General features: G+C 54.6%; 2 protein-coding genes across 15 annotated transcripts; one reads left to right on the top strand and one right to left on the bottom strand.

The window, feature by feature from the left end:
- The first annotated feature begins 36 nt into the window (after positions 1 to 36).
- Positions 37 to 22,738, top strand: LOC125323746 (low density lipoprotein receptor adapter protein 1-like). Of its 10 annotated transcripts, none has more exons than XM_048298982.1 (9): positions 37 to 192; positions 1,757 to 1,899; positions 2,428 to 2,540; positions 3,454 to 3,568; positions 3,949 to 4,021; positions 4,446 to 4,558; positions 5,477 to 5,529; positions 6,454 to 6,494; positions 6,656 to 6,908. In XM_048298982.1, exons 1-9 carry the CDS (start codon positions 108 to 110, stop codon positions 6,811 to 6,813), a joined length of 894 nt encoding a protein of 297 aa, XP_048154939.1. In that variant the 5' UTR covers positions 37 to 107; the 3' UTR covers positions 6,814 to 6,908. The 10 variants fall into 10 exon arrangements, with proteins under 10 accessions (XP_048154939.1, XP_048154937.1, XP_048154933.1 ...); XM_048298980.1 differs by having other exon boundaries at positions 5,471 to 5,529; positions 6,457 to 6,494; XM_048298976.1 differs by lacking the exon at positions 6,454 to 6,494 and having other exon boundaries at positions 6,656 to 7,258.
- On the bottom strand, positions 8,929 to 20,234 carry FNDC4 (fibronectin type III domain containing 4). Of its 5 annotated transcripts, none has more exons than XM_048298986.1 (7): positions 20,076 to 20,234; positions 14,180 to 14,295; positions 13,477 to 13,681; positions 12,542 to 12,631; positions 11,180 to 11,313; positions 10,322 to 10,463; positions 8,929 to 10,214 (listed from the first exon to the last, which is right to left on the bottom strand). In XM_048298986.1, the coding sequence occupies exons 1-6, from the start codon at positions 20,146 to 20,148 to the stop codon at positions 10,323 to 10,325; spliced, it is 759 nt and encodes a 252-aa protein (XP_048154943.1). In that variant the 5' UTR covers positions 20,149 to 20,234; the 3' UTR covers positions 8,929 to 10,214; position 10,322. The 5 variants fall into 5 exon arrangements, with proteins under 5 accessions (XP_048154943.1, XP_048154944.1, XP_048154945.1 ...); XM_048298987.1 differs by having other exon boundaries at positions 8,929 to 10,217; positions 10,322 to 10,460; XM_048298988.1 differs by lacking the exon at positions 10,322 to 10,463 and having other exon boundaries at positions 8,929 to 10,217.
- Positions 22,739 to 27,377: the final 4,639 nt, after the last annotated feature.

Below are 27,377 nucleotides of genomic sequence, written 5' to 3'. Positions count from 1 at the left end.
AACCCCGTCGCCTCCGCCGCGCTGACGCGAGTGCGTCGAGCCCGCGGGGACCGGCTCCCCCCCCGCCACACCAGCAGGGATCGGCTCGGCTCGATCCCGGTTCCGCTATGGAGGCGCTGCGTGCGGCGGGGCGCGCCGTGCTGCGGAGCCCGCGCCTCGCCCGGCATGGCCTGGGTCTCCGCCGGCGGCGCAGTGAGTGCGGACGGGGGCGGGGGTCGGGGCCGGGCATCGCTCCGGGCGGGGAGCCGTTAGCTCGGCGAAGTCGGGCTCGGAGTGCGGCCGCTGCCTGCTGCAGGGCAGTCCGAGGGGCCTGGAGGACTGAGGGGGCGGGAGCGGCCGTAGGGGTAGCCGAGCTAGAGGAGGCGAGGGGGTCGGGGGGCGGGCCGAGGGAGCCGGGGCACTGCCGGCCGCGGGGCACGGTAGCGCTGCAGCCGCTCGCCGGGCCCTCGCTGCCCCGCTCCCCGGGCTGTCGCCTCTTGCCCCACATGTGAATCGAGGCCGCCCGCGCCAGTGGGCTGACGGGGCCGGGCGGCTGCGCCAGGCGCTGGAACACGCTGGACTGCACCGGGCACCTCCCCGGCCTCCTCGGGCCGCCGCGCCTGGTCCTCTGCGAGTGTGCCAGGCCAGCCCGTGCTATCTGCGGCACGGCAGGATCCGAGACCGACCCAAGGACACAATTCCTGGAAGTGTTCAAGACTAGGCTGGACGGGGCTTGGGGCAACCTGGTCTAGTGGAAGGTGTCCCTGCCTGTGGAAGGGGAGTGGAACTGGATGAGCTTTAAGATCTTTTCCCACCCAAACCGCTCCATGATTCCATGACCCCGCAGGCACCCTGTGGCACAGGAGGGCCATGTCTGGCTGTTCTCAGTTGGCTGCCCAAGGCTATGCTGGAGCAGCAGCGCTTGCCCTGGCAGCCCTGGTATACACGGACTGTCCTCAGAGCTTGGAGTGACACAGGGTTCTCCTGTCCGGGATGGAGGTCACTGGTGCCTGCATGGCACCAGGCAGGCTCCCTGATAGTTGTCACTTGTGCAAGAGTACACTGTGCAAATAAAGGCTCCTGATTTCCCTGTGGGTTCAGATTATTCCAATTATGAGTTGGACCCTTCTGCAAGTGTGCCAGTAATGCTCAGGGAGCAAATCCCAGGGAAGAGGTGAAAATAACCCTGGAAAGTATTAGCTTAGCATGAACAGTACATACCTTGGCAATTCCCATCTCTTTAGCATCTCTGTGGTGCAGTTGCTTCCCAGTCACCCCAGCTTGGATCACAAGTGCTGACTAAGCTGCCCCTGCCCTGGCAGCCTGCTGCTGCAAGTGAGATGCCAAGGTGTTTGGCTCTGCTTACACTGGGACAATCTGGGGATTTTGATCTGAGCGTGGCAGTAAGTGCTGCTGCTCTTCGAGTGTGCCAGCAGCTCAGGTGGCTGAGACGAATGCACCACAGAGACTGAAACAGATGAGACCCAGGAATGCAAGGTTTTTGCAGATAGCAGTGAGGGCTGCAGCATCCTCAGCCCTGTGCAGATATGCAGGAGCTGTCTGTGCTGACAGAGCCTGGACTTCCAGGGCTAGAGGACTAAAGCTTCAAGGGTGAACTGCCCACTCCTTCTGTTCCTCTTAGTGTCACAGAGCCAGAAGAGTGTCCTGCTGGGGGCAAGGAGCAACACTGCTGCTGTGAGCCACGCGTGGGGTGGCTCTGCTGGAACTAGCTGTGGGGCTGCTGGCACATGGCTTGTAAGGGCTTTTGTCTTCGCAGAGCTTCCTGAGAGCTGGGGCGATATGCAGGAGCCGCTGCTTGAGGGGATGTGCTTCACCCTCAAGTATCTGGGCATGACGCTGGTAGAAAAACCAAAAGGAGAAGACATGGCTGCTGCCGCCATCCGCAGGATCGTGGCCACGGTGAGACCCAGTCCTGGGGCCCTGGTGTGCTGAGGTCAGAGCCCAGCCCCTGGACTCTGGGAGGTGTCTGTGTCCTAGCCCTGAGCTCCTAGTGAGGGACTGTGTCCTAGTGAGGGACTGTGCCCTTCCCAAGAGGAAGGTGGCATGCAGGAGGCTACTGGTGTCTGCCTGTGTGATGTGGGGAAGCTGCCTTCCTGCAGGACAGCCCCAGCCACCCACTCCCACACCTGAACCTATCTGGGAGCAGAGCTGTGCCTGCTACAGCACAGAGAGGAGGGTGGAGTACTGCGGGAGGTGGGGTCTATCCCTTCCTGTGTGTGACAGTAGTGTGAACAGATTCGAAGAGTGTTCTGTGCAGGGCATGCCTGATTGCCAGACTCTGCTGTCCTATCCCTACAGCAGGAGTCTTTGCAGCAAATATCCAAGTGAGTGATACTGTACAGAGTCTGCGGGGCTCCTTCCAGCAAGGGGGTGAAGTGAAGACCCTTGCCAGGTTTGCAGAAATTGCTGGTGTCTTTCTACTGCCAGGCACGGGTCGGAGCTCGCAAGTTTCAGAAGGTGATTCTGACGGTGTCTCCGAGGGGCATCTCGCTGCAGGATGCAGACACTAAAGAGATGGTGGAGAACATCTCCATCTACAGGTGGGCATGTCATGGGTGTGGGCTGGGTGTTCCCCAGCAGTCAGCTGAAGACTGATGGGAATTTGAGTAGCCAAGGAGGGCTGGGCCTTCTGTCAGCAGTACCTTCAAACTTAGGTCTTTCCTTGGCTCCCTGAGGCCTGTACCCTCCCTGTGCTGTGCCCCCAGCACTGTCTGAGGCTGAGTGTAGGCAGGGTCCTGGGTGGACTTGAGTTCATCAGCCCATCCATCATCTCCTTTTGCCCTGCTTGTCTCTTCTGGCATTCAGCAGGATTTTGAGGCTCGTGATTGGAAAGCCCCACAGTTAGAACAGGACTGCATGTCTGCCTCCACTGCCATGGGACCACCCTTCTGGCTGTAGGCTGCCAGAAACTGCAGCTTGCATGGGTGGGCTAAAGGCAGTTGCTGTGAGAGCTGATGTTGATTTCTTCTGCTGCCACTTGTCCTTTGGCTGGGTTGGGTGTCTGTGGGTGCTGGGTGTGAGGGCAGTAAGTCTGGTGGCTAGATGGGAAGCAGAGACATTTGCTGCAAAATGTAGGTCTCAGCGCCAGAGCTGATGTGCCAGGTCAGAACATCCCTCTGCCTGGCCTCCAGCTGTGTCCTTGGAGGCAATCACCTACCCTTCTGTGCTCCTCTTGTCCCAATGCTCGAGTTCACACACTGGGTTGAGCTGGCCATCAGAAAACTACAAGGTACACTGGGACGGCGCAGGAGGGAGTGCCTGTGGATGCAGTGATCTCTTACCTGCTGCAGGTGCCAGGCAGCCTCTGGCCCTTGCTGGGGGTTTGGGCTGTGTGGTCAGCTTGGGCAGGTGAAAGCCTCAGGTTGTCAGCAGTGCTTGCTGATGTGCTGGGAGTGCAGCAGAAGTCCAGTGCCAGGGTCCCGGATTGTCCTGACGGCTCCTTTCTGCCCACAGGATCTCCTACTGTACAACAGACAAGCTGCAGAACAAAGTCTTTGCTTATGTTGCCCAGAGCCAGGAGAGCGGGGCACTGGAGTGCCATGCCTTCCTCTCACCCAAGAAGAAGATTGTAAGCACTTGCCTTCTGCTCTTGGCTCCATGAGGTATGGGTGGGAGCAAGGGCCTGCTTTCTTTCCCTTCAGTGAGAGGGGCCATTACCTCTGCAAACCTCAGCTGGATTAGGAGCCAGCGAGTGGGTGTGCTCATGTGCTGCAGAGGCAGGGAGTAAGCAAAGGGGGATTTCCTGTCCCAGCTCCTGAGGGTCTGTTCTTGGGGGTGGCTGGCCCCCAGGGGCAGACAGACACAGAACTGAGCTCTGGCCTTCCATCTGTGTGTTCTGCAGGGACAGGCAGCAAGGGATGCTGGGGGTCTCAGATTTCAAGGCACTGAGGTTATCCTGGATTGAGGGCCCAGATGGAAGCAGACATTCCCTCTCTTTCATGTACACAGGCCCAGGCTGTGACTCTGACTGTGGCCCAGGCCTTTCAGATGGCGCTGGATCTCTGGGAAGCAACACATGCAGGTAAGAGGAATTTCTCAGATGTGTCCTTCTGCGTAGCCCTGGGATCAGTGTCTCTGGTGTGGGACCCTATCCTGGGCTGTGTGGAAGGGGAGATGGCTTGCTGCCTGGCTGGTGTTACACACCAGGCAGGGAGAGTGTTGTCCTTGTGGTTGTGTTCTCTGCCACTCCCCTATCTCTGGCTGGGGTGGGTTGGGGTGGGAGGTGTGTACCTGCTCTCTGTGCTGAACTGCTGTGCATTGCTGAGCTGTAGCCCAGCTCAGGGCCTGGTGGTACCTGCCCTGAGCAGTGACCCCTCACCCTTCTTTGCACCCTTCCGCCAGCACGGCAGGGATTCCCTGTTCTTCACCCACAGTCCTGCCTGTACATTTCCAGCTGGGCTTTCTGCAGGTTGCAGGCACTAACTGCTGCTTTTGCCCTGTCCCAGGCTCTAGGCAGGATCAGCCCCTTCACCCTTCATGTGTCTTGGAGAGCAGTGAGCCCGGCAGACCCCGTGAGCCGGCCCCCCCAGGGAGCGCTCCCTTCAGACACCAGTTTGGGGTACAGTATGTGCAAGTCAGGTCCATGCCCAGGGCTGTCTGGAGTTAGGCCAGGGACAGAGTGACCCTTCTGCAGCTCCCTGCTCCTGCCCTCCCAGAACCCTGTTGATACCTGCACAGTCCCCATCGCACATGGCAGCCTGATATGAGGAGGTGCACTATACTGTGTGGCTCACACAGCAGGTGCAGTTCCTTAGTGTCTGTACTCCTGGAGCTCTGCTGTCAGGCCCAGCACTGCTGCAGCCTCAGCCCTGCTCTGCTGGCTCTGTCACACAGGGTCCTAGGACCTGGGCTGCACACCTGGTTTCATGGCTGGGGTGAGAGCTGCCTCTGAAGGAGAGGACCCTTGGATCATCATCCTGCCAGCCTGGGCTAAGGCTCAGCCCAGCCCATCTGCACTGCACCTCCTGCATGGCCACAGCAATTGGAGCATTGTCATGCTGGTCTCACTGTATCCCTGCCTGGGAGCTTCTGGATGCTTGGTCCTTGGCCTCATGCTTCCAGTGTGAGTCCAGCCTGGCAGTGCTTGGGTTGTACCTGTGTGCAGCCTGCTCCCAGTAGTCTCTGTCTGCCCCTCCAGCTGCAGGGTGTGCACACCCACCACTGTCCCTGGGCAGAGGTGCACTGTGTCAGCAGCTCTGTCCACGCTCACAGCTTGTGTTTGGGGCTTCACTCCTGGAGGGGATGTGGGACAAGCGATGGCCTGTCTGTCCTTGTGTGCCCAAGCCTAGAGGGTTCTGGCAGCCCAGCACTCCAGTCTTTCCCCCACTGCCTGTGGGAAGCCTTTGTACTGTGCCTGGGGAGTGACTGTCTTGTGAAGGGGCCAGATGGGTTCTGAGCAGCCCAGCCTCACTCCTGGCAGAGGCCTGCCCATGCAGTGAGATGTCATGGTGGGTTTTTGTTTGCTTGCCAGGAGGAGGAGGAGGAGGAGGAGGAGGAGGAAGATGATAATGTCAGTGAAACCTTATCTGGGTAGGTGGTGAGCTGCTGTTTGTGTTCAGGGATCTCTCTGGTGAATCCTGTCTTGTTTCCTTCTCTGTGCCCCATGCAAGGGGAGCTTCTGGGGCAATGGGCATGGTGGGACCATGGAGGAGAGCTGCATGGAACCAAGGGGGAAGCTTCCTGCTCTTTCTCTGCCACTATCAGCTGAAAGCTCAAGTGAACAGAGGGTTGAGTGGTGGAGGGACAGACCATGCAGTCCAGCTTTTGCAGCAGAGATGTGGGGGACAGATGCTGACCCCCAGGATGCATCCAGAGATGTTTCTTACTCTGTTTCTGCCAGTCTTTGCTGAGGCCAGCCTGTCCAGACATGCCTCCCAAATGGGACTCAGGAGTTGTCCCTCTTCTCCCACTGATTTCCCTGGGGGCTGGACCAGAATGGAGGCCTGGTCATGCTGACTTCTGGATGGACTGGGGTTGTGGGCTGAGCTTGATGATGTGTGTCCTATGCTGAGGAGCTGATGGAACAGTCCAGCAGCAGAGGATTAACCTGCAGGTCTACAGAAGTGCTGGTGGTGGGCCTGAGAGGCCCATTCCATCATGGCTGTTCTCCATATATGTGGCAGCGGGCACCCAGCTGGGGTCTGGCAGGTCTGAGCTTGGGCTGAGCTGGTGTCGCCCGGGAACCAGTGCATGCACAGACTGGAGCTGTATGTGTAGCCCAGTGAAGCACCACCCCTTTGGACATGGGGCTCCTGATGGGAAGGAGATATGGCTTTGCAATCTCGGGACAGGCTGGCCTGGGGAGGGAGTTTGGTAGAAATGGGGCTTAGGGCCTTCTGCACTCCTAGTGCCTGGTGCTGCAGCACCATTCCTGCCTCGTCAGGGTCATGAGCATGCCATGTCTCTCAGAAGGCCATGCTTGGGGTATGATGGATGCTGTGTTCTCTTCCAAAGCAGCATGGAGGAGCTGGGGAGGGGAGCCCACAGCCCAGCAGGTAAGTTCCTTCAGTGCTGCATTGGCTCATCCCCCCACATGTCCTCTGTAAGGCAAGGGGGGCTGATGCTCACCTGGGAACGTCTGCTTCCCATCGCAGGCTGTGCTGGGCTCCCAGCCATATGCCTTATGGTCCATGTCTTCCTTTCTCTCACCTTTCAGAATTAACACCTCTTGTGCCACAGTTGAGCTCTCCTACAGCACAGCTACTGTGCTACCGCCTGGGGCCGCCCCCAGACAGCTGGAAGGTGCTGGGAGGGGTTGGAAACTCCCCAAGCACTGGTCCCAGGACTGCTGGCCCCAAGACTCCCCTGGGCTAAGCCAAATCTCTGCAACAATGGACCAGCCACTCAGGATTCACCCTGTGCCTGCACCTGGGCCAGCCAGTGCCCACCCCTGCCCTGGCACTGCCCTCCTGGCACGGGGGCTGCTGGCACTGCTGCCATAGAGTGCACAGGCTGCAACACCTGCTCCTTGTCCTGTGCCACCTGCATGAACCTGCCTCAAGCTGCAGCTGCTCCCAGCTTGGGCTGGGAGACCCATGCTCCTCACTCTGCTCACTCCTGGGCCACGCAGGACCACCCCGTGTGCTCTGAGCCTGCCTGATGCAGGCAGTGTACACCCTCAGGGAGCAATAGCTCTTGGTGTGATGAAGGCCTTGCCCCTGCAGTTCAGCCCCATACCCTCTCTCGAGTAAAACAACCTGGTTTTTAAAGGAAAGCTCTGCCTTTATAGAGAAATAAACTGAGTTTTTTACTGTTGTCATTTGGGTTTGAGTGCTGGATGGGCACCATGCATAAGCATGCAGGGTACTGTGTCTGGTGCATCGCCTGTGGTGAGGGTTGCTGTGCCCCAAGCTCATGGAGCCTGGAACTCCCACATTTTCCTTGACTGCAAGCCCTGAGGGAGCTGTTCCTCCTGTGCTGAGGGCTGCCAGGGCTCAGGGTGCCTTTGTGACTTGGGAGGAGCAGGTTTAGGCTTTGCTGTGCTGAGCTGGTGTCTTGAGCACCTGTGAATGTCACCTGTACTGACAGGAGCTGACACTGACCATGCTGAGGCCAGGGCAGACACAAGCCCTTGTGTGCCAGCTGCTCTGAAGTGTCTGTACCCTGCTGCACCCCAGCTGTGCTCTACAGAGGCAAGCCAGGCACTTGGTTTCTTTCCCCAGATGGGGCAGGGGAGGCTGCAGCCACCAGGACGTCTGGTTTCTCTGGCAGCTGACAGCTTGCAGCTGTGTTCGAGGCCCTCACTACTGGGTTCCTGTCCCATCTCTGCACAGCTGCCCTTCTCAGGCTGGTGGCACTGACAGCCTAGCTGAGCACCAATCGCTGGCTGCAGCTGGGGTGGCAGGGCCAGTCTCCCAGTGAGTGCCACAAGCACTGGGGATGCCTGGAGTGCCATGGATCAGTCAGGAGCTGTGCATGGTTTTTTTCACTTGTGGTTTTGCGTATTGAATGTAGTTTCGCATATTGAATGTGGTTTCATGCCTTTTCTCCCTCAGCTGGCAGTACAGAGCAACATGTAACTGTTGTTAGGCTAAGCAGGTCACTGTCAGGCTCTCAGCTTCCAGCACTCATCTCTGCAGTTCCCTGCCCTCCTGCACCACCATAGCCTGAGAAGAAGTGGTGGATTGGGGTTTGGTTTGGTTTTTTGCAGAGGGAGACGGTTTTTTCCTCAACAACACCCCCTGATTTTACATTTAATGTCAGACTTTTGTGTTGTTTGTTTTATTTGGTCACAACCTCTGCGTTTTGACTTTTTTTCATGCCTTCCCTAGTTCCTCACCTCTGCTACACATTTGATTCTTTGTGTGTGCCTCTGGCCTGACTAAAAATCTCATAACAGCAGGCGTGTCTGCTGTGACCTTCCAAGACAGAACTTCTAAACCTTTTCCAGGGCACTAGAACATCCTTAAAACTCTTATACTTCCCTGACAGCCCTAGTTTTTTTCTGATGTACCTCCTTGAAAAAAAAAAAAAAAAAGCTAGCAGGCAAAGCAAGGTGTTTGTGTCTCTGGAGCTGTGGCCATGCTCCCTGCAGCCCAGGTTACAGCCCAGCAGCAGTTGCATCCCACCGCCACGGTGCTTTTGCTCCTCAGATACCCCTCTCCTCAATTGAGCAGAGAGCAGCACAAGTCATTCCATCCTGCAGCCTGTCAGGGTCAGACCTTGTTCCTCTTCTTGGTCCTGCTGCTGGGACACCTCTGCTCTCTGCAGAGATGTCACCCTCAGTGGGAAAGCCTGCAGCTGGTCCAGCAGCACCACATGGCCCAGCTCGCAGCAGCAGCTCTCCCTAAGGGCCAGAGGGGTGTGAGGTGACCATGGAGGACCTCCAGCTCTTGCACAACATGCAGGAACAGATCTCCTACAGGCCAGGACACATGCATTCAAGAACTCGTACATGTATGCATGCATGGACACACACAGACCTGCAGCTCTGATGCTGCCTTTGAGCCAGGATACTTTTATTGAAAAGACCCTGCCACAGGAGTTGCTTATCCTGTCCGTTCCCCGCCTAGTCCTGCAGCAGGAGCTGAGCAGCACCTGGAAGGAAAAGTCCTGAAAGTGCTTTTACTGGGAGATTTATTCCTGGAAGACGCTGGATCCTGTGATGCTTGAGTCCAGGGCTGCAGAGCCTGTATGTGGCAGGCTGCAGAGCAGAGCATGGAGGGAGAGCAGCAGCCAGGGCAGCAGGGAGCCTCCTTGTTTCACCCTATTCCCTCCAAGTGAGATCTTGCACACCTCACCACATTGTCTCCTTCAGGCAGCACAGGCACTGTGCTGCTCAAAAAGTGCTTGGCAGCTGCCCTCAACAAGCCTGAATGTGCCAGCACTGAGCCCTACTGGGGACACAGCAGAGCTACAGCCATGCCCTGACACTGCCCACTCCCCCAGCCCTGTGGGGCTCCCACCAGCACTCCCTGCCCCGGCTGCAGGCTCTGCGGGCTGGCCAGGCACTGTGACAGCACTAGCTCCTCATTGTCCCTTGTGTCTTTGTCCTCTGCAGTAGACAGAGAATTTGAAGCCCCTGCACAGCCATGACAGGGTGCAGTGGAGCCCTGTTCTTCAGCAGCAATCTGCTCATCCCCTGTACTGGCTGGGCCCAGCCCCACAGACAAACCCTCCTACCACCTGGGCACAGCTCTCCTGGCAGTGCTGGGGTAATGCCTGCACTGCCCTGTTCCCTCAGCCCCAGGGCCCTGAGGGGAGCAGCTCCTGCTCTCTGCAAGCAACCCCCAAGGCCAAACAGGCAGCTGAGAGCAAGGTCTGCCCCCTGATGCTGGGCAGGGGTCCAGTGCCACAGCTGCACCCAGGGCTTTGAACAAGCCCGCGCACAGGGACGTGGCCTCCCCTCAGACCAGTGCACCAGCCCCTCAGCTCCCCTTGGCTCCCCCCGACCCTAGCCGGTGGTGTGGGCCCCCACCTGTCCTCAACTTCATGCTCCGCACTGGGAGGGGAGGGGGGGCCAGGTATGTGGGATGGGCAGGGCCACACTCTGCATGCATGGCTTGGGAGCTGGCTCCATGCACATCCCCAGACAGGTACCCTCAGGAAAGCGGGAGTTCTGATACGTGGATCGTCGCATGCTGAATTCCAGGCTGGGCGCCTGGTGCTGGCCTCTTCTTCCAAGGCCTGCTTTGGCTCTGGCAGGACACCCAAGATCCCAGACGGCAGAACTGGTGCTGCACTTACACCTCGATGATATTGACCGAGGGAGATTTCTTCTATGAGAGAAAAATCTGCTTTAAGACCCTGCTTTGCTGCACCACTGGGATCAGACCCCATGTCAGAGCCCCTCAGGCTGTGGCAGGCATTAAGACCAGCAGACCTCAGCAGAGCAGGGTCAGTTTGGAGTAGGGATCCAAGAGGAGGGATCTCTTTGGCAAGGAGTAATCAGCAAGCTGAAAAATCTGGAGGAGGGGAACTGGGGCCTTGAAGTCCAAACAGGAAGTTTCTGCTCCTGACATCTGCTGGAAACCAAGATGTGGTATCAGTGGAGCAGTCAGGCAACACAGTGAGGGGAGTTCCCACCCTTGACAGAGGCGGCAGATGAGACACAAGCAAAAACCTAACATACGGTCCCATTAGAGCATCAGGGCTATAAATCACTGTCTTTGGCAGGTAACAAAGGGAGAAATGTCAGGTGCTGAGGGAACAGCCAGATGAAGGTACTGCTCCCTCCCCATCCACAGCCTGGCATAGCACTCCCATCAGGGTGAGGAAGGGGCTCTGGAATGACTTGTGTGGTGATGACCTGGAGCCAGCTGAAGTGAAGGCAGAAAGGGAGCAGTGACAGACTAGTGCAGGAACCATGAGAACAGCTGCCTAGCACGTCCACTCCTGCCTGAACAGGCAGGAGCCAGACCTGTCCATCAGTGCAGGAGAGGTGCAGCCTTGGAGGGGCATGATGAAGGGTCTGTTACAGTCAGAGATCAGGTACCACCCTGCAATGCAAGAGCTCTCCCAGCTGTTATATCCTATCATCTCTTCCAATATTTCTCCTGCAATCACCCATGGGGCACACACACTGCCCCGGAGACCAGGGCTGCACCCTAAAAGCCCTCAGTCTCTGGGGTGAGAGCACAAGCTGGGGTGTTTCCATTTCTGGAGAGAGTCAGAATCTGTCCAGGCTGCAAGCCCCAGCAGATGCCACATGCCATCCCCCCTGCCAGCCCTCCCCACTCACCTTGCTCCGCAGCAGCCCTCCGCTTGGTCGCTCTGGCGTGCTATGTTCTGAGGACGGCTTTGTCTTCTCCTTGTTGTTGTTGGAGTCATTATCCTTGATGATATCATATTGTCTGCAGAACAGGGCGATCACCGCTGCCGAAAGATAGACTGGATGAAGGACTCCCTCACAGTGGCTGCCTCTGTCTCCCCTCCCAACGGCATCCCAGCTGCAGAGCAGTTGCATCCAGGGCTCCTTGGGGTGCTGCATACCCACACCCCCACTTGCATCAGCTTACACCACCTCGGGTACCTCTGCATATGTGGCCAGGCCAGTTTCCTTGGACAGACAGACATGGATGTGGCTAAGGCCATTGGGCCACACGTGAGGTGCTCAGCACTCACCAAAGGCAGATGCTGAGGCACTCAAAGAGGGACAGTGAGGTCACTGGGCAGCTGCATGGGTTTTGGAGTGCCTCCAGCAAGGCATTAAAGTTACTGAGCTTGTGACCCTCAAAAAAGCCAGCCTTTGTCCTTGTCTGTGCAAACTGGCTCTGAGGTCAGTCACTCTGTCATGGTTTAACAGCACGCATCTCATGCAGCATGTCCCACACCTGGGAACCCTGGACACAGGAGTCTGGAGCTATGCCCCCAGGTGTGACCATGCTGGACTCACTCAACCCCCAGTGTGTGTGTGATAACACACAGACACACACGGACTGGGCCTGACTCCTTCCAGTTGGCATCCTGACACATCAACCCATGCCAGATGTAAACTACCAGGAGTCATCTTGTATATTCTTCCAGCGCACTAGAAAAGTGTCAAGGCCAGGGCAAGGAGAAATTTCTGCAAGATGCCACTACAAAATCCACATTTACTGGGAAGGGAGCAGGGGATCAATGACTTCCCATTCACAGCAGCTGCATGTGACCAGTCAGGAGCTGACTTACCTTCTAGGCTCCCATGCTCCCAGGGCAACCTGCTGCCTGCTGGAGCACTGGCCTTAATCATGCTGTACAGGAGCAAATCACCCACTTTACAGCTTTAGCAGACTGAGGTACAGCCTCTACCAGATAGTGTTATCAGTCATGACATCTAAGGCCCAAGCAACACAATCCTCACTGTCAGCTGGGATGCTCTCACCCTCTAATTCCAGGTCCCATTCTGTCTCCTGCTCTTCCACATACTCCAGGCCATTACTGCTGAGCAGTGGCTGTGGTTGCTCCTTTTACCCCACTGGCTCCAACTCCTAGAGAGACTCAATAGACTTACTAGAAAGGGTGCCAGACCCTCACCAATGTGCCTCTGCACTCCCTTGAGCCACATCCTCTTTCTGAACCACGGATTGTACCTTTGCCCCAGAACACTGCTTGTGGCACTCACCCGCCCACATGAGCAGCACAGCCACAATGATAATAATCTCGCCTGTCTGCAGCTGCCGGTCTTTGTCCAGCCCTTCCATGGTGATGTCACCTGCAGAGAAGAGACCCCCCCAAGCAGGGTTGGCAGCACATATTCTCCCACTACAGCAACACTGGAGGATTTGAGGAACTCCAAAGGAGAGAAGCCCACCTCCCCCAAACAAGGAAGGGTATGGGATGACATTCTGTCTGGGGAGAGGACCCCCAGACATTCTGTAGCTTTCCCGTGACAGATAAACCATCCTTGCTACAAAGATAGTCAGGGATTCCAACAGCTTGTTTGGGTTCATGTAGGGAATCAGTAAGGTCTCTTTCTACACAGTGACCAGGGCAGGTCAGGTCAGTTGAACACAGAACTTCTGAGGAAAGTCAGCCATCTGCTTGCCCTGCCATACTCAAGATCCCTCTCATGGTTAGTGCTGGAGACAGACTCCCATGCCCTCTATGGGCACCATCTCTCTGGGACTCCTGGATTATCTCTCATGGACCAGCATGTAGGCAACCCCAAGACAACACAGGTACGAGTAGTAAGGGAGACCATGGAACTCAGTCATTTGTCCTTTGGTAGCCTGCAGACTGGAAGATCTGAAAGTCTATTCAGTTCTGGCTTCCTACGGGCAGCAGTTGGGCAGGCCTCAGCAGCTGTCCTGGCCAGTCTGCCTAGCTGAATGGGTTCTAAGACCTGGGTTAGGAAGGCTGCAAACCACAGCTTGGGGACATTATTGTGGACACATAGTGGACACAACAGCAGCCTGTACAACCCTGTGTGTCCCCAGCAGCCTGCTGCTCAGGGCAGCACCTTCCTCACTGGTTGCTGAATCCCTGCTCATCTGCTGTACAGGCCTCCAGGTATGGCCCCACCAGCAGCCATGGGCGAGCTGGAAGGAGGTGCCTCACCTTGGTTGGAGCTGTTGGAAGGCAGACGATCAGTCTCCTTCAGGGTGCGGAAGTGGACACGCTTGCTAGCCTGGCTCTCCCCGTACAGGCCAATGCTCTGCACCTGGATGATGTAGTCAGCATCCTCTGCCAGGTCCCACAGCACACAGGCACGGTTGGTGGTGTTCACCTCCCGGATGAAGCGCTGCATCTGCCCATCCTGCCTCTGCCAGAGGGAAAAGCTGTCACCCCCAGGAGGCTGCTTCCAGCTGCACCAGGCACAAGCCCCCAGCTGCAGGGCTATGCCCTCACTCCTCCCTTCCCAGGCAACCATCCACCCCAGGGTGGGCCGGACTGGCCAGCACTGCCTATTCAGCATCCCTGTGTGGCCTGAGAGCCAGGCACCTCCCTGGAGAAGCCACCATCACCCAGGGCTGCATAGGCAGAGCAAGGCAAGCAAAGAAGGGTTATGTCATGGCTGAAGCACCATCCTTACCTAGAGAAATCCCAGGGAAGCCATTGGAGGGACTACCCCCCCAATGCAGCCCACAGTCTTCTGCCTCCCACCAGGATGGATGGCTCAGATGGGGCACCCTGGCAAGGGCTGCTCAGCAGCAGAGGTGTCCTCGGGCAGGTGCCAGAGGAGCCCCGGACTGTGGCAAAAGGACATAGGAGCATGCTGGTAATCAGTGTCCCCAGCCCCCTGGGGACAGATCCTGGATACCTGCTGAAGAATGGCATAGCCGATGACCACGTCTCCTTCTGGCACATCCCAGGACACTGTGGCAGAGTTTGCCTTCAGCTGCGTCACAGTCACATTGACAGGGGACGGTGGCCTGTCTGGGTGACCCAGGCATGGACCAAGGCGAGGCACAGGAAAGAGGCAAAAGAAGATGTCTCAGAACAGGCACTCAGCCCTGCACATCACCATGGGGCCTCTCCAACACCTGCCAATAGCACCATATTGGCTAGGGCTACAGGGAGCGCCTTCCTTGGTAAACCTGTCCCCAGGAGATGAGTGGCACAGCAGATGGACAAGCATGAGACCTGCCAGCAGCAGCACACACATAGCACGGTGCTTCCTGGGCTGGCAGGCAGCTGCCCACTGTGTGCATGAGGAGTACGCAGGCACAGAGCTCTGGGGTTGCCCCATGGATGGGCACACCACAAATGCATGGCACACCACCCAGAACTGCGTAGGAAGCAGCCCAGATACAGCAATGATATATTGATTGTGACACAGAAATGGGGCACCTTGGAATAAACACACTCTACGACTCAATCTGGCCATCTCCTCTGCCTGGCATTACTCCTTGCTCCAGGGCATGGAGGAAAGGCCAATGCTGAAGGCAGAGCTGGCTGTCCCAGTGATGCCTAGAAAACAGAATAGATCTTCCCAACAATGTTAGAATGAATATAAAAGTAAACCTTTACTTGAAAGCTTTCAGGTACACAATATGGCAAAAATCATATTTGGTATAGTAAATGTTACAATTTTTATAAGGTAAGTCGATTAGTATACTTATCATATACGGTCCAATTAAAAGGTTACTTGGTTAGGTAATAATTCCTGGGGTCCTGCCCCACTGGAAGCAGTCCAGAAATTTCTTTTGCCCCAGTTTTGTTATGCCTGCTCCAGATTCTGGTTGGAAAACAGAATGTCCTTGTACCTGGTTCTCTTCTTGGACTAAGACTAAATAATATTTTTAGGAATGTGTTTATAAGGTTATTTTATTGTTCCTAAATGTAGGGAAGAAAGATAGGAAAAGTACTAAAAGCTACAACCATGCATTAACAATCTACAAAGCCCCAAATATATGAAAAATATAAAAAGCTAAAAATCTTAGGCATCACCAGCAGTGCAGTGCTGTTGGCTGCAAAGCTGGCAGCAATGCTTGGCCATTGCTGTTCTATGGAAAGTGGACCTGACTGACCCATGGTCTGCACCACTGCCACTTTGAGATTTCACAGCATTAAGAGCACAGCAGGATCCCACACAGTCCTGCACACAAAGCCAAATTTTGTCTGGAAGTTAGACACAGGAGCACATGAAAGACATTGAGGCTGCTGTTTGTGTGTTCTCACTCCCCACATATAAGTCAGTGCCCTTCTACAAGCTGCCTGTGTAGCACACAGTCAGTCCTGTGATTTGTACAGAAAAAGAGTTCCAGGGGGCACCTGAGAACAAGAGAAAGGACAACCATGACACCACCAACAACCCCAGATAGAGTGACAAGGAAAGGTGATTTTTGCAGACCAGCTGTTTAAGTGCATTCATTCAGATCTGAATATACCCAGCGTCAGCTCAAACCAGAGGAAGGCTGTGGTTCCCACTGAGAAATTCAGGGTTGTGGTCTGCCAAGGGCAATTAAAAGAGAGGAGAGCCCAGAAAACATGTTCTAAGAGAGACCCTGGGACTGAGTGTGTCTCCAGAAGTTTGACACACCACCAGGAGAGAGGGTCACCAGAGACAAGGACACCACAGGATTCTGTTTTTCTCCTTCATAACAGGTTGAGTCAGGAAAACTGGAAAGGATTCAAAGATACACTCAAACATCCTTTATCCCACAGAGAGTGTGTCTCTCTAGAGTTTTGCCTGTGGGAATCTGGTTCATAACTAACCTATGAGAGGGAGGGAGTCTCTAAGCCTTGTCTGCATGCACACCGTGCTCGCCTACAAGCCAACAGCAAAACAGGCTGAACAAAGCCACAGACTCAGCCCTGTCCACCGCTCGGGGTGTAGGTACTCTGTTGGCAGAGGAGCTGAGCTTCCTGCAGATGAAATTATAGAATCATTGTGGTTGGAAAAGACCTCCAAGATCATCAACTCCAGCCTTTGACCAAATAACCCCATGCCCACTAAACCATGTTACAAAGTGTCATGTCCAGTCATTTCTTGAACACTTCCATGGATGCTGAATCCATCACTGTCCTGGGCAGCCTGTCCAATGCTTAACCACTCTTTCAGTGAAGAAATTTTACCTAATACCTAACCTGAACCTCCACCGGCACAACTTGAGGTCATTTCCCCTTGTTCTGTCACCTGTTCCCTGGAAGAAGAGCCCAGCCCCCACCAGGCTCCACCATCCTGTCAAGGAGTTGTAGAGAGTGAGAAGGTCCCCCCTGAACCTCCTTTATCCAGTCTGAGTTCCCCCAGCTCCCTCAGCCACCCATCAGACTTGTGCTCCAGTCGCTTCCCCAGCTCTGTTCTCTTCCCTGGACACACTCCAGCCCCTCTCAATGTCTTTCTTGTTGTGAGCAGCCCAAAACTGACACCGGGATTCAAGGTGCCTCAGCAGTGTCCAGCAGAAGGGGGAAATCACTGCCCCAGTCCTGCTGCCGCACTATTGCTGACACAAGCCAGGATGCTCTTAGCCTTCTGGGCCGGATCACGTTTAGCTGCCGTCAGCCAGCACCCCCAGGTCCTTTTCCACTGGGCCATTTTCCAGCCTAGTCTGGTTTTCCATCCCAGCCACGGCTGGTGTCAGGTCAGCTGCTCAGCTAATACCGTGTCAGCCAGCAAACAACTGCTCCCTTGCACTGTCCCAGACACAGGCATTTCAAAGTGTGGGTGTATGGGGGGCTGCATGTTTCTGCTTGTCTTCAAGCGTAAGAACAGTTGACCTAGGTTACCACTAGTTAGGTAGCTAGCTAGGTGTGTGCTAGCAAACATAATGGGGTCAGAACAGCCCAAGAATCCAGTGAGGGAGATTGGTCCAAGGACTAATTTGGTCTGCACCAGCCAATATGTGCCCAAGCCACTCTTGGGCATGGCTTGGGAACTAGGACAAGCCAGAAAACCATTCCTCACAGGTAGCACTGATGTGCCTCCTTCTTTGGAACTCATGAGTTTGATACCATGGATATGACCAGACTCTGCCAGCTGGCCTCGGGACAAGAACAGGACATGGTGCTTCCAGGATACATCCACCGTAATGAATTAGGTGGTTTTTTTACATCTAACAGAATTTTAAAAGTCCTGAATATGCGCAATGGGGACAGTTTGACTACCAACCTTTAAGTGTATGTGAGGAAATTAAAGACAGGGTCTGACATCTCTGCAACACAGAAGTTTGTGGATGGAGTTTGTAGCAGCTGTCCAGCTCTGATCGAGAATTTTCTAGGCTTCTGCAAGGAGCCCAGCCTGTCCCAGCTGAGGTTTTCAGGCTGGGGATGCTGAGACACTGCCCTGGGACTGAGTCACCTGATGATTTGAGAACAAAGGCACTGCACCAATTCACAAGCCATGCTGCTGAGTCCACACAGGGCTGGCAAGTGTTCCAGCTGTATTTAGCCAGAGCTTGCACAGGCCTTGTGCAGGGACTGTCCCTCACTGGCAGTAGAAGGGTGAGAGGACATGGGGGCATAATGGAGCCACAATGCACTTGGCTTGTCAGTGCCCCAGAACTCACTCATCGTAAGCACACTTGGTGCAGACTCCAGGCCAGCAGCCCTGAGCCTATGTGACAGGAGACCTGGTGTCCAGGCTACAGTTCTGCATTAGAAAAAACAGTGTTCCTTGATCAGTTTGGTGCTGAATGAACTACAGAAAATACATTTCTGAGCACACGGGATTTGCACACCCATCAGGAAGAGACAAGACAAGAAGCCTCAGAAATCAAAACTTGAGAAGTTCACCCTAGATACACAGAGCAATGTTTAATGGCAATCACCTCTGCTCTGAAGACAGGCTGGGAGAGCTGAGGTTGTTCAGCCTGAAGAGAATGCTCTGGTAAGATACTGGAGCCCTTTCCAGTGCCTAAAGGGGCTCCAAGAGAGCTGGAGAGGGACTTTGGACAAAGTGACAGGACAAGGAGTGGATGGCTTCCCACTGCCAGAGGCCAGGGTTAGATGGGATATTGAAAAGAAATTGTTCCCTGTGAGGGTGGTGAGGCCCTGGCACAGGTTGTCCAGAGAAACTATGGCTGCCCCATCCCTGGAAGTGCTCAAGGCCAGGTTGGACAGGGCTTGGAGCAAACAAGTCTAGTGGAAGGTGTCATTGCCCATACCAGGGGGGTGGAATGAGATGGACTTTAAGGTCCCTTCCAATCCACACCATTCCAGGATTCTATGAAATTCAGATGAGACCTCAAAGTTGTTACAAGACCTCAAAAGGACAAAGCTTTGTGTATAACCCCCACATTGCATCTAATACTGTCCAGCCTGCTCTGCAGCTGAGATCAGGGCAGCTTCGTGCCAGAGCTGTTGCCATAAAGGTCTGTGAACGCAAGGGCTCCAAAAAGCATGCTCTCTGAAGCCAACACATTCTGGCTGTAAAGTCAAGATGCTGCTGGGCTCCCTGGGAAAAGTGTGCCACTGTTTAGCTCAATGTATTAACTGCTAATGATTCTACATCATTTATAAATGATCCAGCTTCACTTTTTATTAAAGCCATATTACCAAAGGGGTACCCCCACAGAAAGTACAGTCATTTACTTAAGGCCTGGCACAGGTTTTGTCCTTTCTGTACAGCAGTGTGCTCCTTTGGGCCTGATTAAGGGGTGGGAAGAGCTGGGCTGTGTACAGGAGCCAGCAGCACTGCAGCCTGTGGTTGGACACTGGGAGGTATGGCCAGTGGGCAGTTGAAGGAATGGCCAGAGGGCAGTGGGAGGGATGGCCAGTGAGCAGCAGCAGGGATAGGCAGTGGACAGTGGGAGGGATGGCCGGTGGGCGGCTGGACATGGGATCAGATATGCCATGCATCCCGGCTCCATGGGTCAGCAAAGGGAAACAGACAGATACCCTTCACGAGGGATGCTGGCAGATTTGGTGCTGCAGAGGGACAGGGTACGGCTCCACCGGTGCCATCCCCATTCTGCTGTGATCCGGAGAGTGGACCACCCCTGCCCCCTGGCCCATGCCCTTGGGGCTGCTGCTCAAGGGCACCCAGATGTTTGCCCAACTTACTGCTGCAGCAGGGAGTAAGCACCAGACTGCACATCTAAAAATAAGTGGCCCCTTTTTAACACCCCAACTGCATCTCTTCATGAATCCGTCACTACGTGTTTTGCAACACGGCAGAATGTAGCAGAACACGTCTGGTACTCGCAATTCGATTTAATATCTCAGTAACCTGTCGCGGGGCAAACAGCAGGAAGCGGCTGCTGACAGCGGGCCATCTCGGCGAGTGAAAGGACACAAGGACAGCGGCGCCTCGGGTGCACTGAGCTCGATGTCCCAGCGAACACCGGCCGGAAGGGACAGGATCCCCGTCATCCGGCCGGCCCCAGCCCGCCACAGCCCTGAGTGTCCCTGCCCGGGGCAGGGGCTCCCTCGGGGTAGGACGGTTCACGGGGGCCGCGCTCCGCGGGGCGCAGAACACCCACTGCTACCCGCACCCCGCCCGTGGCGGGAGCCCTTGGGAGCCCCCGGGAAGGGCAGCGCGGTAGCAGCCGTCCCCCCGGGGAGGGGACGCGACACCGTCGAAGGCACAGGGGGCTCGGAGGCCGCGGCGCCCCGGGGGTGCCCGAGGAGTCCTCGGGGATCGCGGCAAAGGCCACGCCGGGGATGCGGTGAGGCCGGCGCGGGTATCTGGCGAGGACCGCAGCCCACAGCAGGGGCGGGCGCCAGCCCCGCGGCGGCGCGCAGCCCCGGTGCCCTCCCGGCCCGGACGCACTTACTGGCTCGCACGAAACACAGGTCGCAGCCGAAGAGCACCAGGACGGGGCTGATCATCGCCGAGACGCGGGCCATGGCTGCGGGGGCTACGGCCCGGCCGGGCGGCGGCCCTGACACCGGCCCGGCTCCCTGCGCCGCGGGACGGAGCGGGGCCGAGCCCCGGCCGCAGCACGGGGGGGCGGAACGGCCGCCCGGCCCGGCCCGCCCCCGAGCGGCACCGCAGCGGCTCCGACACCGCGGCGGCTCCGGCGCCGCCTCTCAGCCGTGCCCCGGAGTGGCCGGCACCGCCCCCAGTCCCCCGAGCCGTACCCCCAAACCGCTAGTACCGCCTCCACCCTGTTACCGGGCCCCCGGAACCACCAGCGTTACTCTCGACATCGTTCTCCAGTAACCCCCAAAGCCCCACCGCAGGCTGCACCCCCAGTAACCCCGAGCGCCCACTCTCCCCGTGCTGCACCCCCAGTAGCCCCCAGTGCCAACTATTTCCATGCTGTACCCCCAGTAACCCCCAGCGGCCCCTCTCCCCAGCACGCGAGGCTCCACATGCAGGCACCTGTCCTGGGCCGTGAGCCCATGATCACGCATATGGCAGCGAGCAGCATTGGTGTCACGACTATTGGTCACTGACAGATGCCGACATTCGGGCTGGTGCCCCCAGCACAGTCCCACAGCTCCTCTGCAGCTGGGGGTGCTCTGACCGTCCAAGGTGCTCTTCCACGTGTGCATGAAGACACAGGCATGGGCCCTGCCCCACCCCCAGGAAAGGCAGCACTGGATGTGCCTAATGAAGCGGTAGAGAAATAAGGAAATTAATCCAAATCATCCTCTACTACCTTACAGCAGTAACCTACTACTTTCTGTGAGCAATGCAGACTGAAAGCCAAGATGGAATGTATGGTTCCAAGGGGCTGCTAAGGCGGCTCAGCCTAGCTGTGGTTTTGGGCAGACCTGGGGACTCCTGAGGCTCCTCTCTGTCCAGCTGATGTCCTTGGCTACAGCCTGTGTTGTCCTGCTGTGTAGCATAGCTGGAGCCAAATGGCAGCTTAGACCATGCCCTGGATGCGGTCAGCAAAAGTACACCAGTGCTTGCATGTGTGCAGACATGTGGGCGCAGACATCCATAGTTCAGTGCCCTAAGGCCCCTGAAAGTCTTTATTTGGTCACTTCAAAAGGTCTTTCCTAGTTATAGGAGAATTGGTCTGTGCTTTGGGGAGAGCTGTGGAAGACCAGGGTAGTCACACTGCCATGCAAAGGATTTAATCTGTGGTGCCTGTGTTCAAGAGACAAGTTCCAGCTAAGTGGAAACTGAAGCCTGTCAGAATTTATGTTCACTGCAGCTGCATGGCAGGTTAGGTGATCAAAATGGTCCCGTCTAGGTTGTTCAGTGCTGCTTTTCAGACACCCTTGGGAGATCAGGAGACTGCCTCTTTCCTGTGCTGAGCTTCATTGCTGCTGCAGTCCACAGCAGGAGGAGGGTGAGCCTGATGTTGCTTTCCCAGCAGAGTCCTGTTTCAAAGCTCTTTCTCCCTCTGTCTGCATTATGGGGAGGGAACTTCAGGAAAACCAGGGGTAGAGCTGGCAACTGTAAAACTGTGACTGCAAGAGGTTTTATGGGAACAGTTTGCCAGTTATGTCTTCTCTGCAAAGTCCATTCTCACTTGGTCACTGTGAGAACCACTTGGTTATTGCAGAGCTAGCTGTTGATTTTAATGTTGACTGCTCCATAGCCTGTCTTTGCCACCAGCCAAGGATCCCTGGCTTGCCCAGCACTGTTCTGGCCTGCACAGGAGTGCTCAGAAAGGTTATTTGAAAAGCTCAGTGCTGTCAGTGTTGGGTATCAGTGAGTAATGCCATTTTTTTGATAGCAGAAACAGGTAGCCATTAGCAGTGTGCGACAGTTTATTGTGCACCCTCCCCCCAAACTACTTAAAAGTGATTCGGTTTCTATGTCCTTTCCCTATGCTCCAGGCTGCAGCCCTATTGCTTGTGCAGGGTGAGAATTATGCTGTGATTGGGGAATTTTGTGTCTGATCGCCCTAGGCATCACTGTTGGCTGGCTGGCATTCCCAGGCTTCACACACCTTCCAGTTCAGTGCTGGACATGGGAAAGGACACGCTGGACAATCCTGGGAATTCAGTGACTGTGCACAGGGAGCATGGTGTGCTTTGGGAGCAGGTGACGGCATTTGCATTTGTGGGTTCAGTCTATAAATAATAAATACTGAGAGTGCAAATCCTTCACACACGTTTAATTACCATTTGAGTATTTGGGGTTTTGGCCAGGCAAAATTCAATTTGCAATCACAAATCAGGAACTAATGCATCTAAATTGTATTATATGCCTTGCAGTGCCATGTACTTGGAATTCAGTGGGGAAATCCAGCAGCAGCCTTGAGATCCCATCCTCACTTCTACAGCCTGGCCCGCGGGCTCCGAAGTCCCAGCCTGCCCCTAGCAAATGTGAGGTGCTGGCAGCAAGAGGATGCCCTGCCCACAATATAGGAGCCTCATGTACCTGCATCACATCACCCTGCTGTCATCTTCCTCTGCCCAGCACATCAGGAACTGACCTCTGCAACTGGGAAAGGTTTGGATTGATGATATGCCTGTGCAGAATCTGCCCCATTCTTCATAGGGTATAAATGTTATTGATTAAATGAAACCCACAAAGGATGCATGGATTTTTTTGTCCCTAATCTAAGCCTTAGTTAGCTTCTAACTAGTGAGGCAAGCATTCACAGATTTATGAAAGCACAACATGACCTGCAGTAGCTGGGTCGTGACATGGGGGTCCTAGACCTCTGTAACTGTTCTCCTCCGGGGACACAACACTCAGGCAATTATTTTCCCCATATTCTGGCTGCTCCCTTTTCCTGCTCCAGAGCCTCCGATGGCCATCTGTGACCTAGCTGTGCCTATGGAAGCAGCTGGCAACTGAAACTGTGACTCAGATGGCCTTTTCCAGGTGAGCATTGCCCTTCAACCAGCTGCTGGCTGGCCTAGAGGAGGGCTGGACAGGGTGTGAATGCCAGACCGGCCTCTGCACCCCAGACTGTCTCCCAACCAGCCCCATGCCTGCCCACCATGCCCTCTCACCAGGGCTTCTGTGGCTGCTGCTTCACATTAGCTGTCTCCATGTTCCGCATTGGTTGTGAGGGTTCATTCCCATCCACTGAGTCATGTCTGTGTGCTGACTGCTGTATCCTCCATTTCTCTCCCATGGAAGTGGAATTAACACACTAATTCCCGTGACACTAATAATGGAGGGCAAAGGTACAGCAAACCACAGACATTTTCTATAAAGCTGCTACAGGAAAGTCCCCTATTGTCCTCACCCAAGGAACACGTTCAGACCTGTCACCAGGCTGTGGATATCAGCACTTTATCAACACTTCGTGAACTTTATGAAATGTGGAAAGTCTATCTGCTAATCATTAATACCCACTAATCATTAATAATTCCTGATCCTCCTTTTGTGTTTGTTTATTTATTTTGTGAGGGCATCTTTTTGCCATCTGCTGCATAATTGGATTTGGGGAATTCAGTGCTGCCCAAGAACAGACATTTATACTTTTTATTATCACAGGGTATTGTGAAGTCAAGAGTTTTGCTGTGTAATTATGTGCTATGTGAAAAGTAATTTATTCTGTTGCATTTAGACCAGATGCCCAATTACTTCTTCTGGCGCTTCCTAGCTTCTATTGTAAGAAACAAGTAATAACAGTTTGCTATCTATCTGCACTGCACCATCTGCAACACAGCAGACCCTGGTCATCTTTCACAGCTGATCATTTATTTTTTACCCTTTTAATATGGGACAACTAGACAGCATATGGTGTTTGAGACGTGGGTTTCCTGTGTGTCAATATATTCATAATAGTGTTACCACTCAGCCCTTTCCCAGATCATTTACACCACATGAAGTCAACACAAGCCAAGAGCCTGGTAAAGCTGAAAAGTGATCTGACAGGTGTATCAACCGCAGAAGTATTCAGCACTGTCATGGTCAGTGAACATACAACTGATGGAAGTTGATGAGCAGCTCTGTCAAAGCCCACCCCGGAAAAGAAGGTTATTTGTTATTGCTCAGATAAAAGCACAAAGCACTGAACGTGATGCAGGAAAGCTAACCCTCTTCATCAAGAGAATGGGAGCACTGGGCAAACACTGCACCCCAAGGCAGATGCTGCTCTGTAGTGACCAGCTGCCATGAAAAAGGGGGTGTCATGCCCCTCTCTAATGGGCATACAGCCTTCTGGAAACCTGCTCTGGCTCTGATGCCTGATGTTTTGCCTGTTAGTACTGGTATCTCTTCTGGGTTTGGTGTCCAGCCACGGGCTTGGTCTTCAGGGAGGGAGAAAACTCACCTGGGACTGGCTGGAAAACTCAATGGGATGACCCTGGCTGGATACCAGGTGCCCATCAAAGCTGCCCCATCACTCCGCCCCTCAGCTGGGCAGGGAAGAGAAAATATAATGAAACACTCATGGATTGGGATAAGGACAGGGACAGCTCACTCACCAGTTACTGTCATGGGCAAAACAAACTCAATTTTGGGAAATTAGTTTAATTTATTGCCAATCAAATCAAAGTAGGGTAATGAGAAATAAAACCAAATCGTAAAACCATCTTCTCACCACACCTCCTTTCTTCCCCAGCTTAGTTCTCTCTCCCAAGTTCTCTCCCTCCTCCCCCCCAGCAGTGCAGTGGGACAGGGAATGAGATGAATTCATCACAGCATGTCTCTGCCACTACTTCCTCCTCAGGGGGAGGGTCCTCACACTCTTCCTCTGCTCTCACACGGGCTTCTCCATGGGCTGTGAGTGGGTCTCTGCTCCCCGATGGACCTCTGGTAGCTGCAAGTGGGTCTCTGCTGCCATGTGGATTTTCGTGGGCTGTAGGTGGGTCCCTGCTACCCCTGGACCCCACAGGCTGCAAAAGAATCTCTTCTCCAGCACTTGGAGCACCTTCTGTCATTCCTTCTGCGTTGGCCTGGGGGGGCTACAGGGCTATTGCTCTCACATACCCTTATCTCTGGCTGATGCTGTGCACAGTTTTTTCCCTTTTTAAATCCCAGAGGCACTGCCACTATTGCTGAAGGGCTCCGCCTTGGCCAACGGCAGGTCTGTCTTGGGGTCAGCTGGCTTTGGCGCTGCTGGACATGGGAGAAGCTTCTAGAAGCTTCTCACAGAAGCCATCCCTGTAACCCCCCCCACTACCAAAACCCTGCCATGAAAACCTAATACAACTCCCTTAAGAGGGAGTTTTGGGCAAAGCAGCTTATGGTGAAAGCCTAAATTAGCCTGGGTTGTTTAGCCTAGAAACTATGAAACTGAGGGGGATGTGCTGACAGCTTCTCTTTAGATGCCTGACAGCTGCCAAGCATATACATGGCTGCTGCAGAGACTGGAATGGCCTGTTCCATGTCTGGGGTAGAACTTCAGCCCATGTTGGCCTGGCCCACATGGAGACCAGGGCTGATCGTCCTCTCAGTTTGAGACTGGGGAATGTTGATTTAGTTTCCAGACACTCCTCCGCCTCAAGGGCTGTCTTGCTGCCATTCTCCTGACACCCTCTCCCTGGCATTGCTTCTGACAAGGCCAGTAATTTGCCATCTGCATCACTGGCACTGGGATCCACTCCTTGTGTTTGCTTGCACTGACTGTGTGACTGTTCCCATATTTTGGGAGCAGAGATGAAGTTCCTGGAGAAGGGGGAGAGTATGTGCTTGCCATTGTGCAGCCTGGCTCTGCCACTCGTCTCTGCTCAGTGCAGTGCTCCACAAGGCCAGGTGCAGAGCCAAAGTGGTGTGGGAAGGAGGGCAAACCTGTGTGACACCTGTATCTCCACGGCATAGGATAGGGAGCTGTCAGGGACATGGGACAGTGAGACAAGGCAGTTACTGGGCAGCCTGTGTGATGGAGAGCCACATGTGTGCACCAGGCCTGGCAGTGGTGTGGTGCCATGGAACCTCCCTCTCCTGCTCAGGGACTGTTCTGCAGTAGTCCTTGCATCAAAGTGGCTGGTGATGAGAGGTGGCCAGGAACATCAGAGACCAGAATTTTTTGGGAGGCATGGACCCAGCCACCCCATCTGGAGGGAGCTGTGCAGATTGGCCTCAGACCTTTGAGCCAGCCACTTATGTCAGTGATGTCCCTACAGTAGGCAGGTGGGCTCTGATGCAGCACCTGGAGCCAGTGCATGTAGGCTGGAAGTGTCCTCCCTGCTTTGCCTGTACTCTGCACAGCAGCAGTTCTGAGGCAGGGGCCAGGGCCAGGGCCAGGGTGGTTGGAGTCTGTCTTGAAAGATGGTATTTGATGTAGCATGGCAAAACGTTTTGAAGAGGAAAGAGTTCAGCAGTAAGAAGTTATGAAGTAACCCTCTAGGCTTTCAGGATATCCTCATCTTGAACACCAATGCAAACCATCTTTGAAGGGCTGCAAGGGCAATATATAGATGTTATTTGGGCCCTTTCATTTTATAATACTGAATTTCATCTGCCATTTCATCTTCCAAGCACTCAGTATTCTAAGATGCTTCAGCACTTCTTTGTGGTTATCTTTTCATTTTTACTGCTCTGTGTAATTCTCAAACCTGACTTTAGTCCCTGCCCATTTACTTCCTGTATCATGAGGGAAACATTTTGAACAGTCCAGTGTTAATGTGGATCCCTGCAGGATTCCCCCAGTGGCCTCACTCCCCTGAAAATGCCAAATGTCTCCTCCAAATGCTTCCTCTAGCCCTCAACAAGACAACCATCCTTTTTAATACATGGCAGTCTTGCTTTTTAAAGACGTCTAGGACCTTGTCAAATTTTTTTTGGAAATTCCAATTGCAGCTGCAGCAAAATCTAATTGAAGATACTCAGCTCTGAGGTTCTCAGCAGAGGAAGTACACGGAGCTGCTGGGGTGAGACCAGAGGAGGCCATGAAGATGCTCTGAGGGCTGACGCTCTTCTGCTCTGGAGACAGGCTGGGAGAACTGGTGGTGTTCAGTCTAGAGAAGAGAAGGCTCTGGGGACACCTTAGAGCCCCTCCAGTGCCTAAAGGAAGCCTACAGGAATGATGGGGATGGACTGTTTAGTAGGGCCTGGTGCAACAGGACAAAGAACGATGGTTTAAACCAAAGGAGAGTCAACTTAGATGTAAGGAAGAAGTTTTTCACAATGTGTGCGGCCGGACACACATACAGGCTGCCCAGAGAGGTGGTGAGTGTCCCATCCTTGGAAGCATTCAAGATAGGTTGAATGGGGTTCTGAGCAACCCGATCTAGTAGAAGACAATCCTGCTCATGGCAGGGCCTTG

The sequence above is a fragment of the Corvus hawaiiensis genome, chromosome 3 (assembly GCF_020740725.1).
Source record: "Corvus hawaiiensis isolate bCorHaw1 chromosome 3, bCorHaw1.pri.cur, whole genome shotgun sequence".
In the NCBI taxonomy this organism is placed as follows: domain Eukaryota; kingdom Metazoa; phylum Chordata; class Aves; order Passeriformes; family Corvidae; genus Corvus; species Corvus hawaiiensis.
Note: the sequence above shows the minus strand (reverse complement) of the source record. Positions and strands in the feature narration are given on the sequence as shown.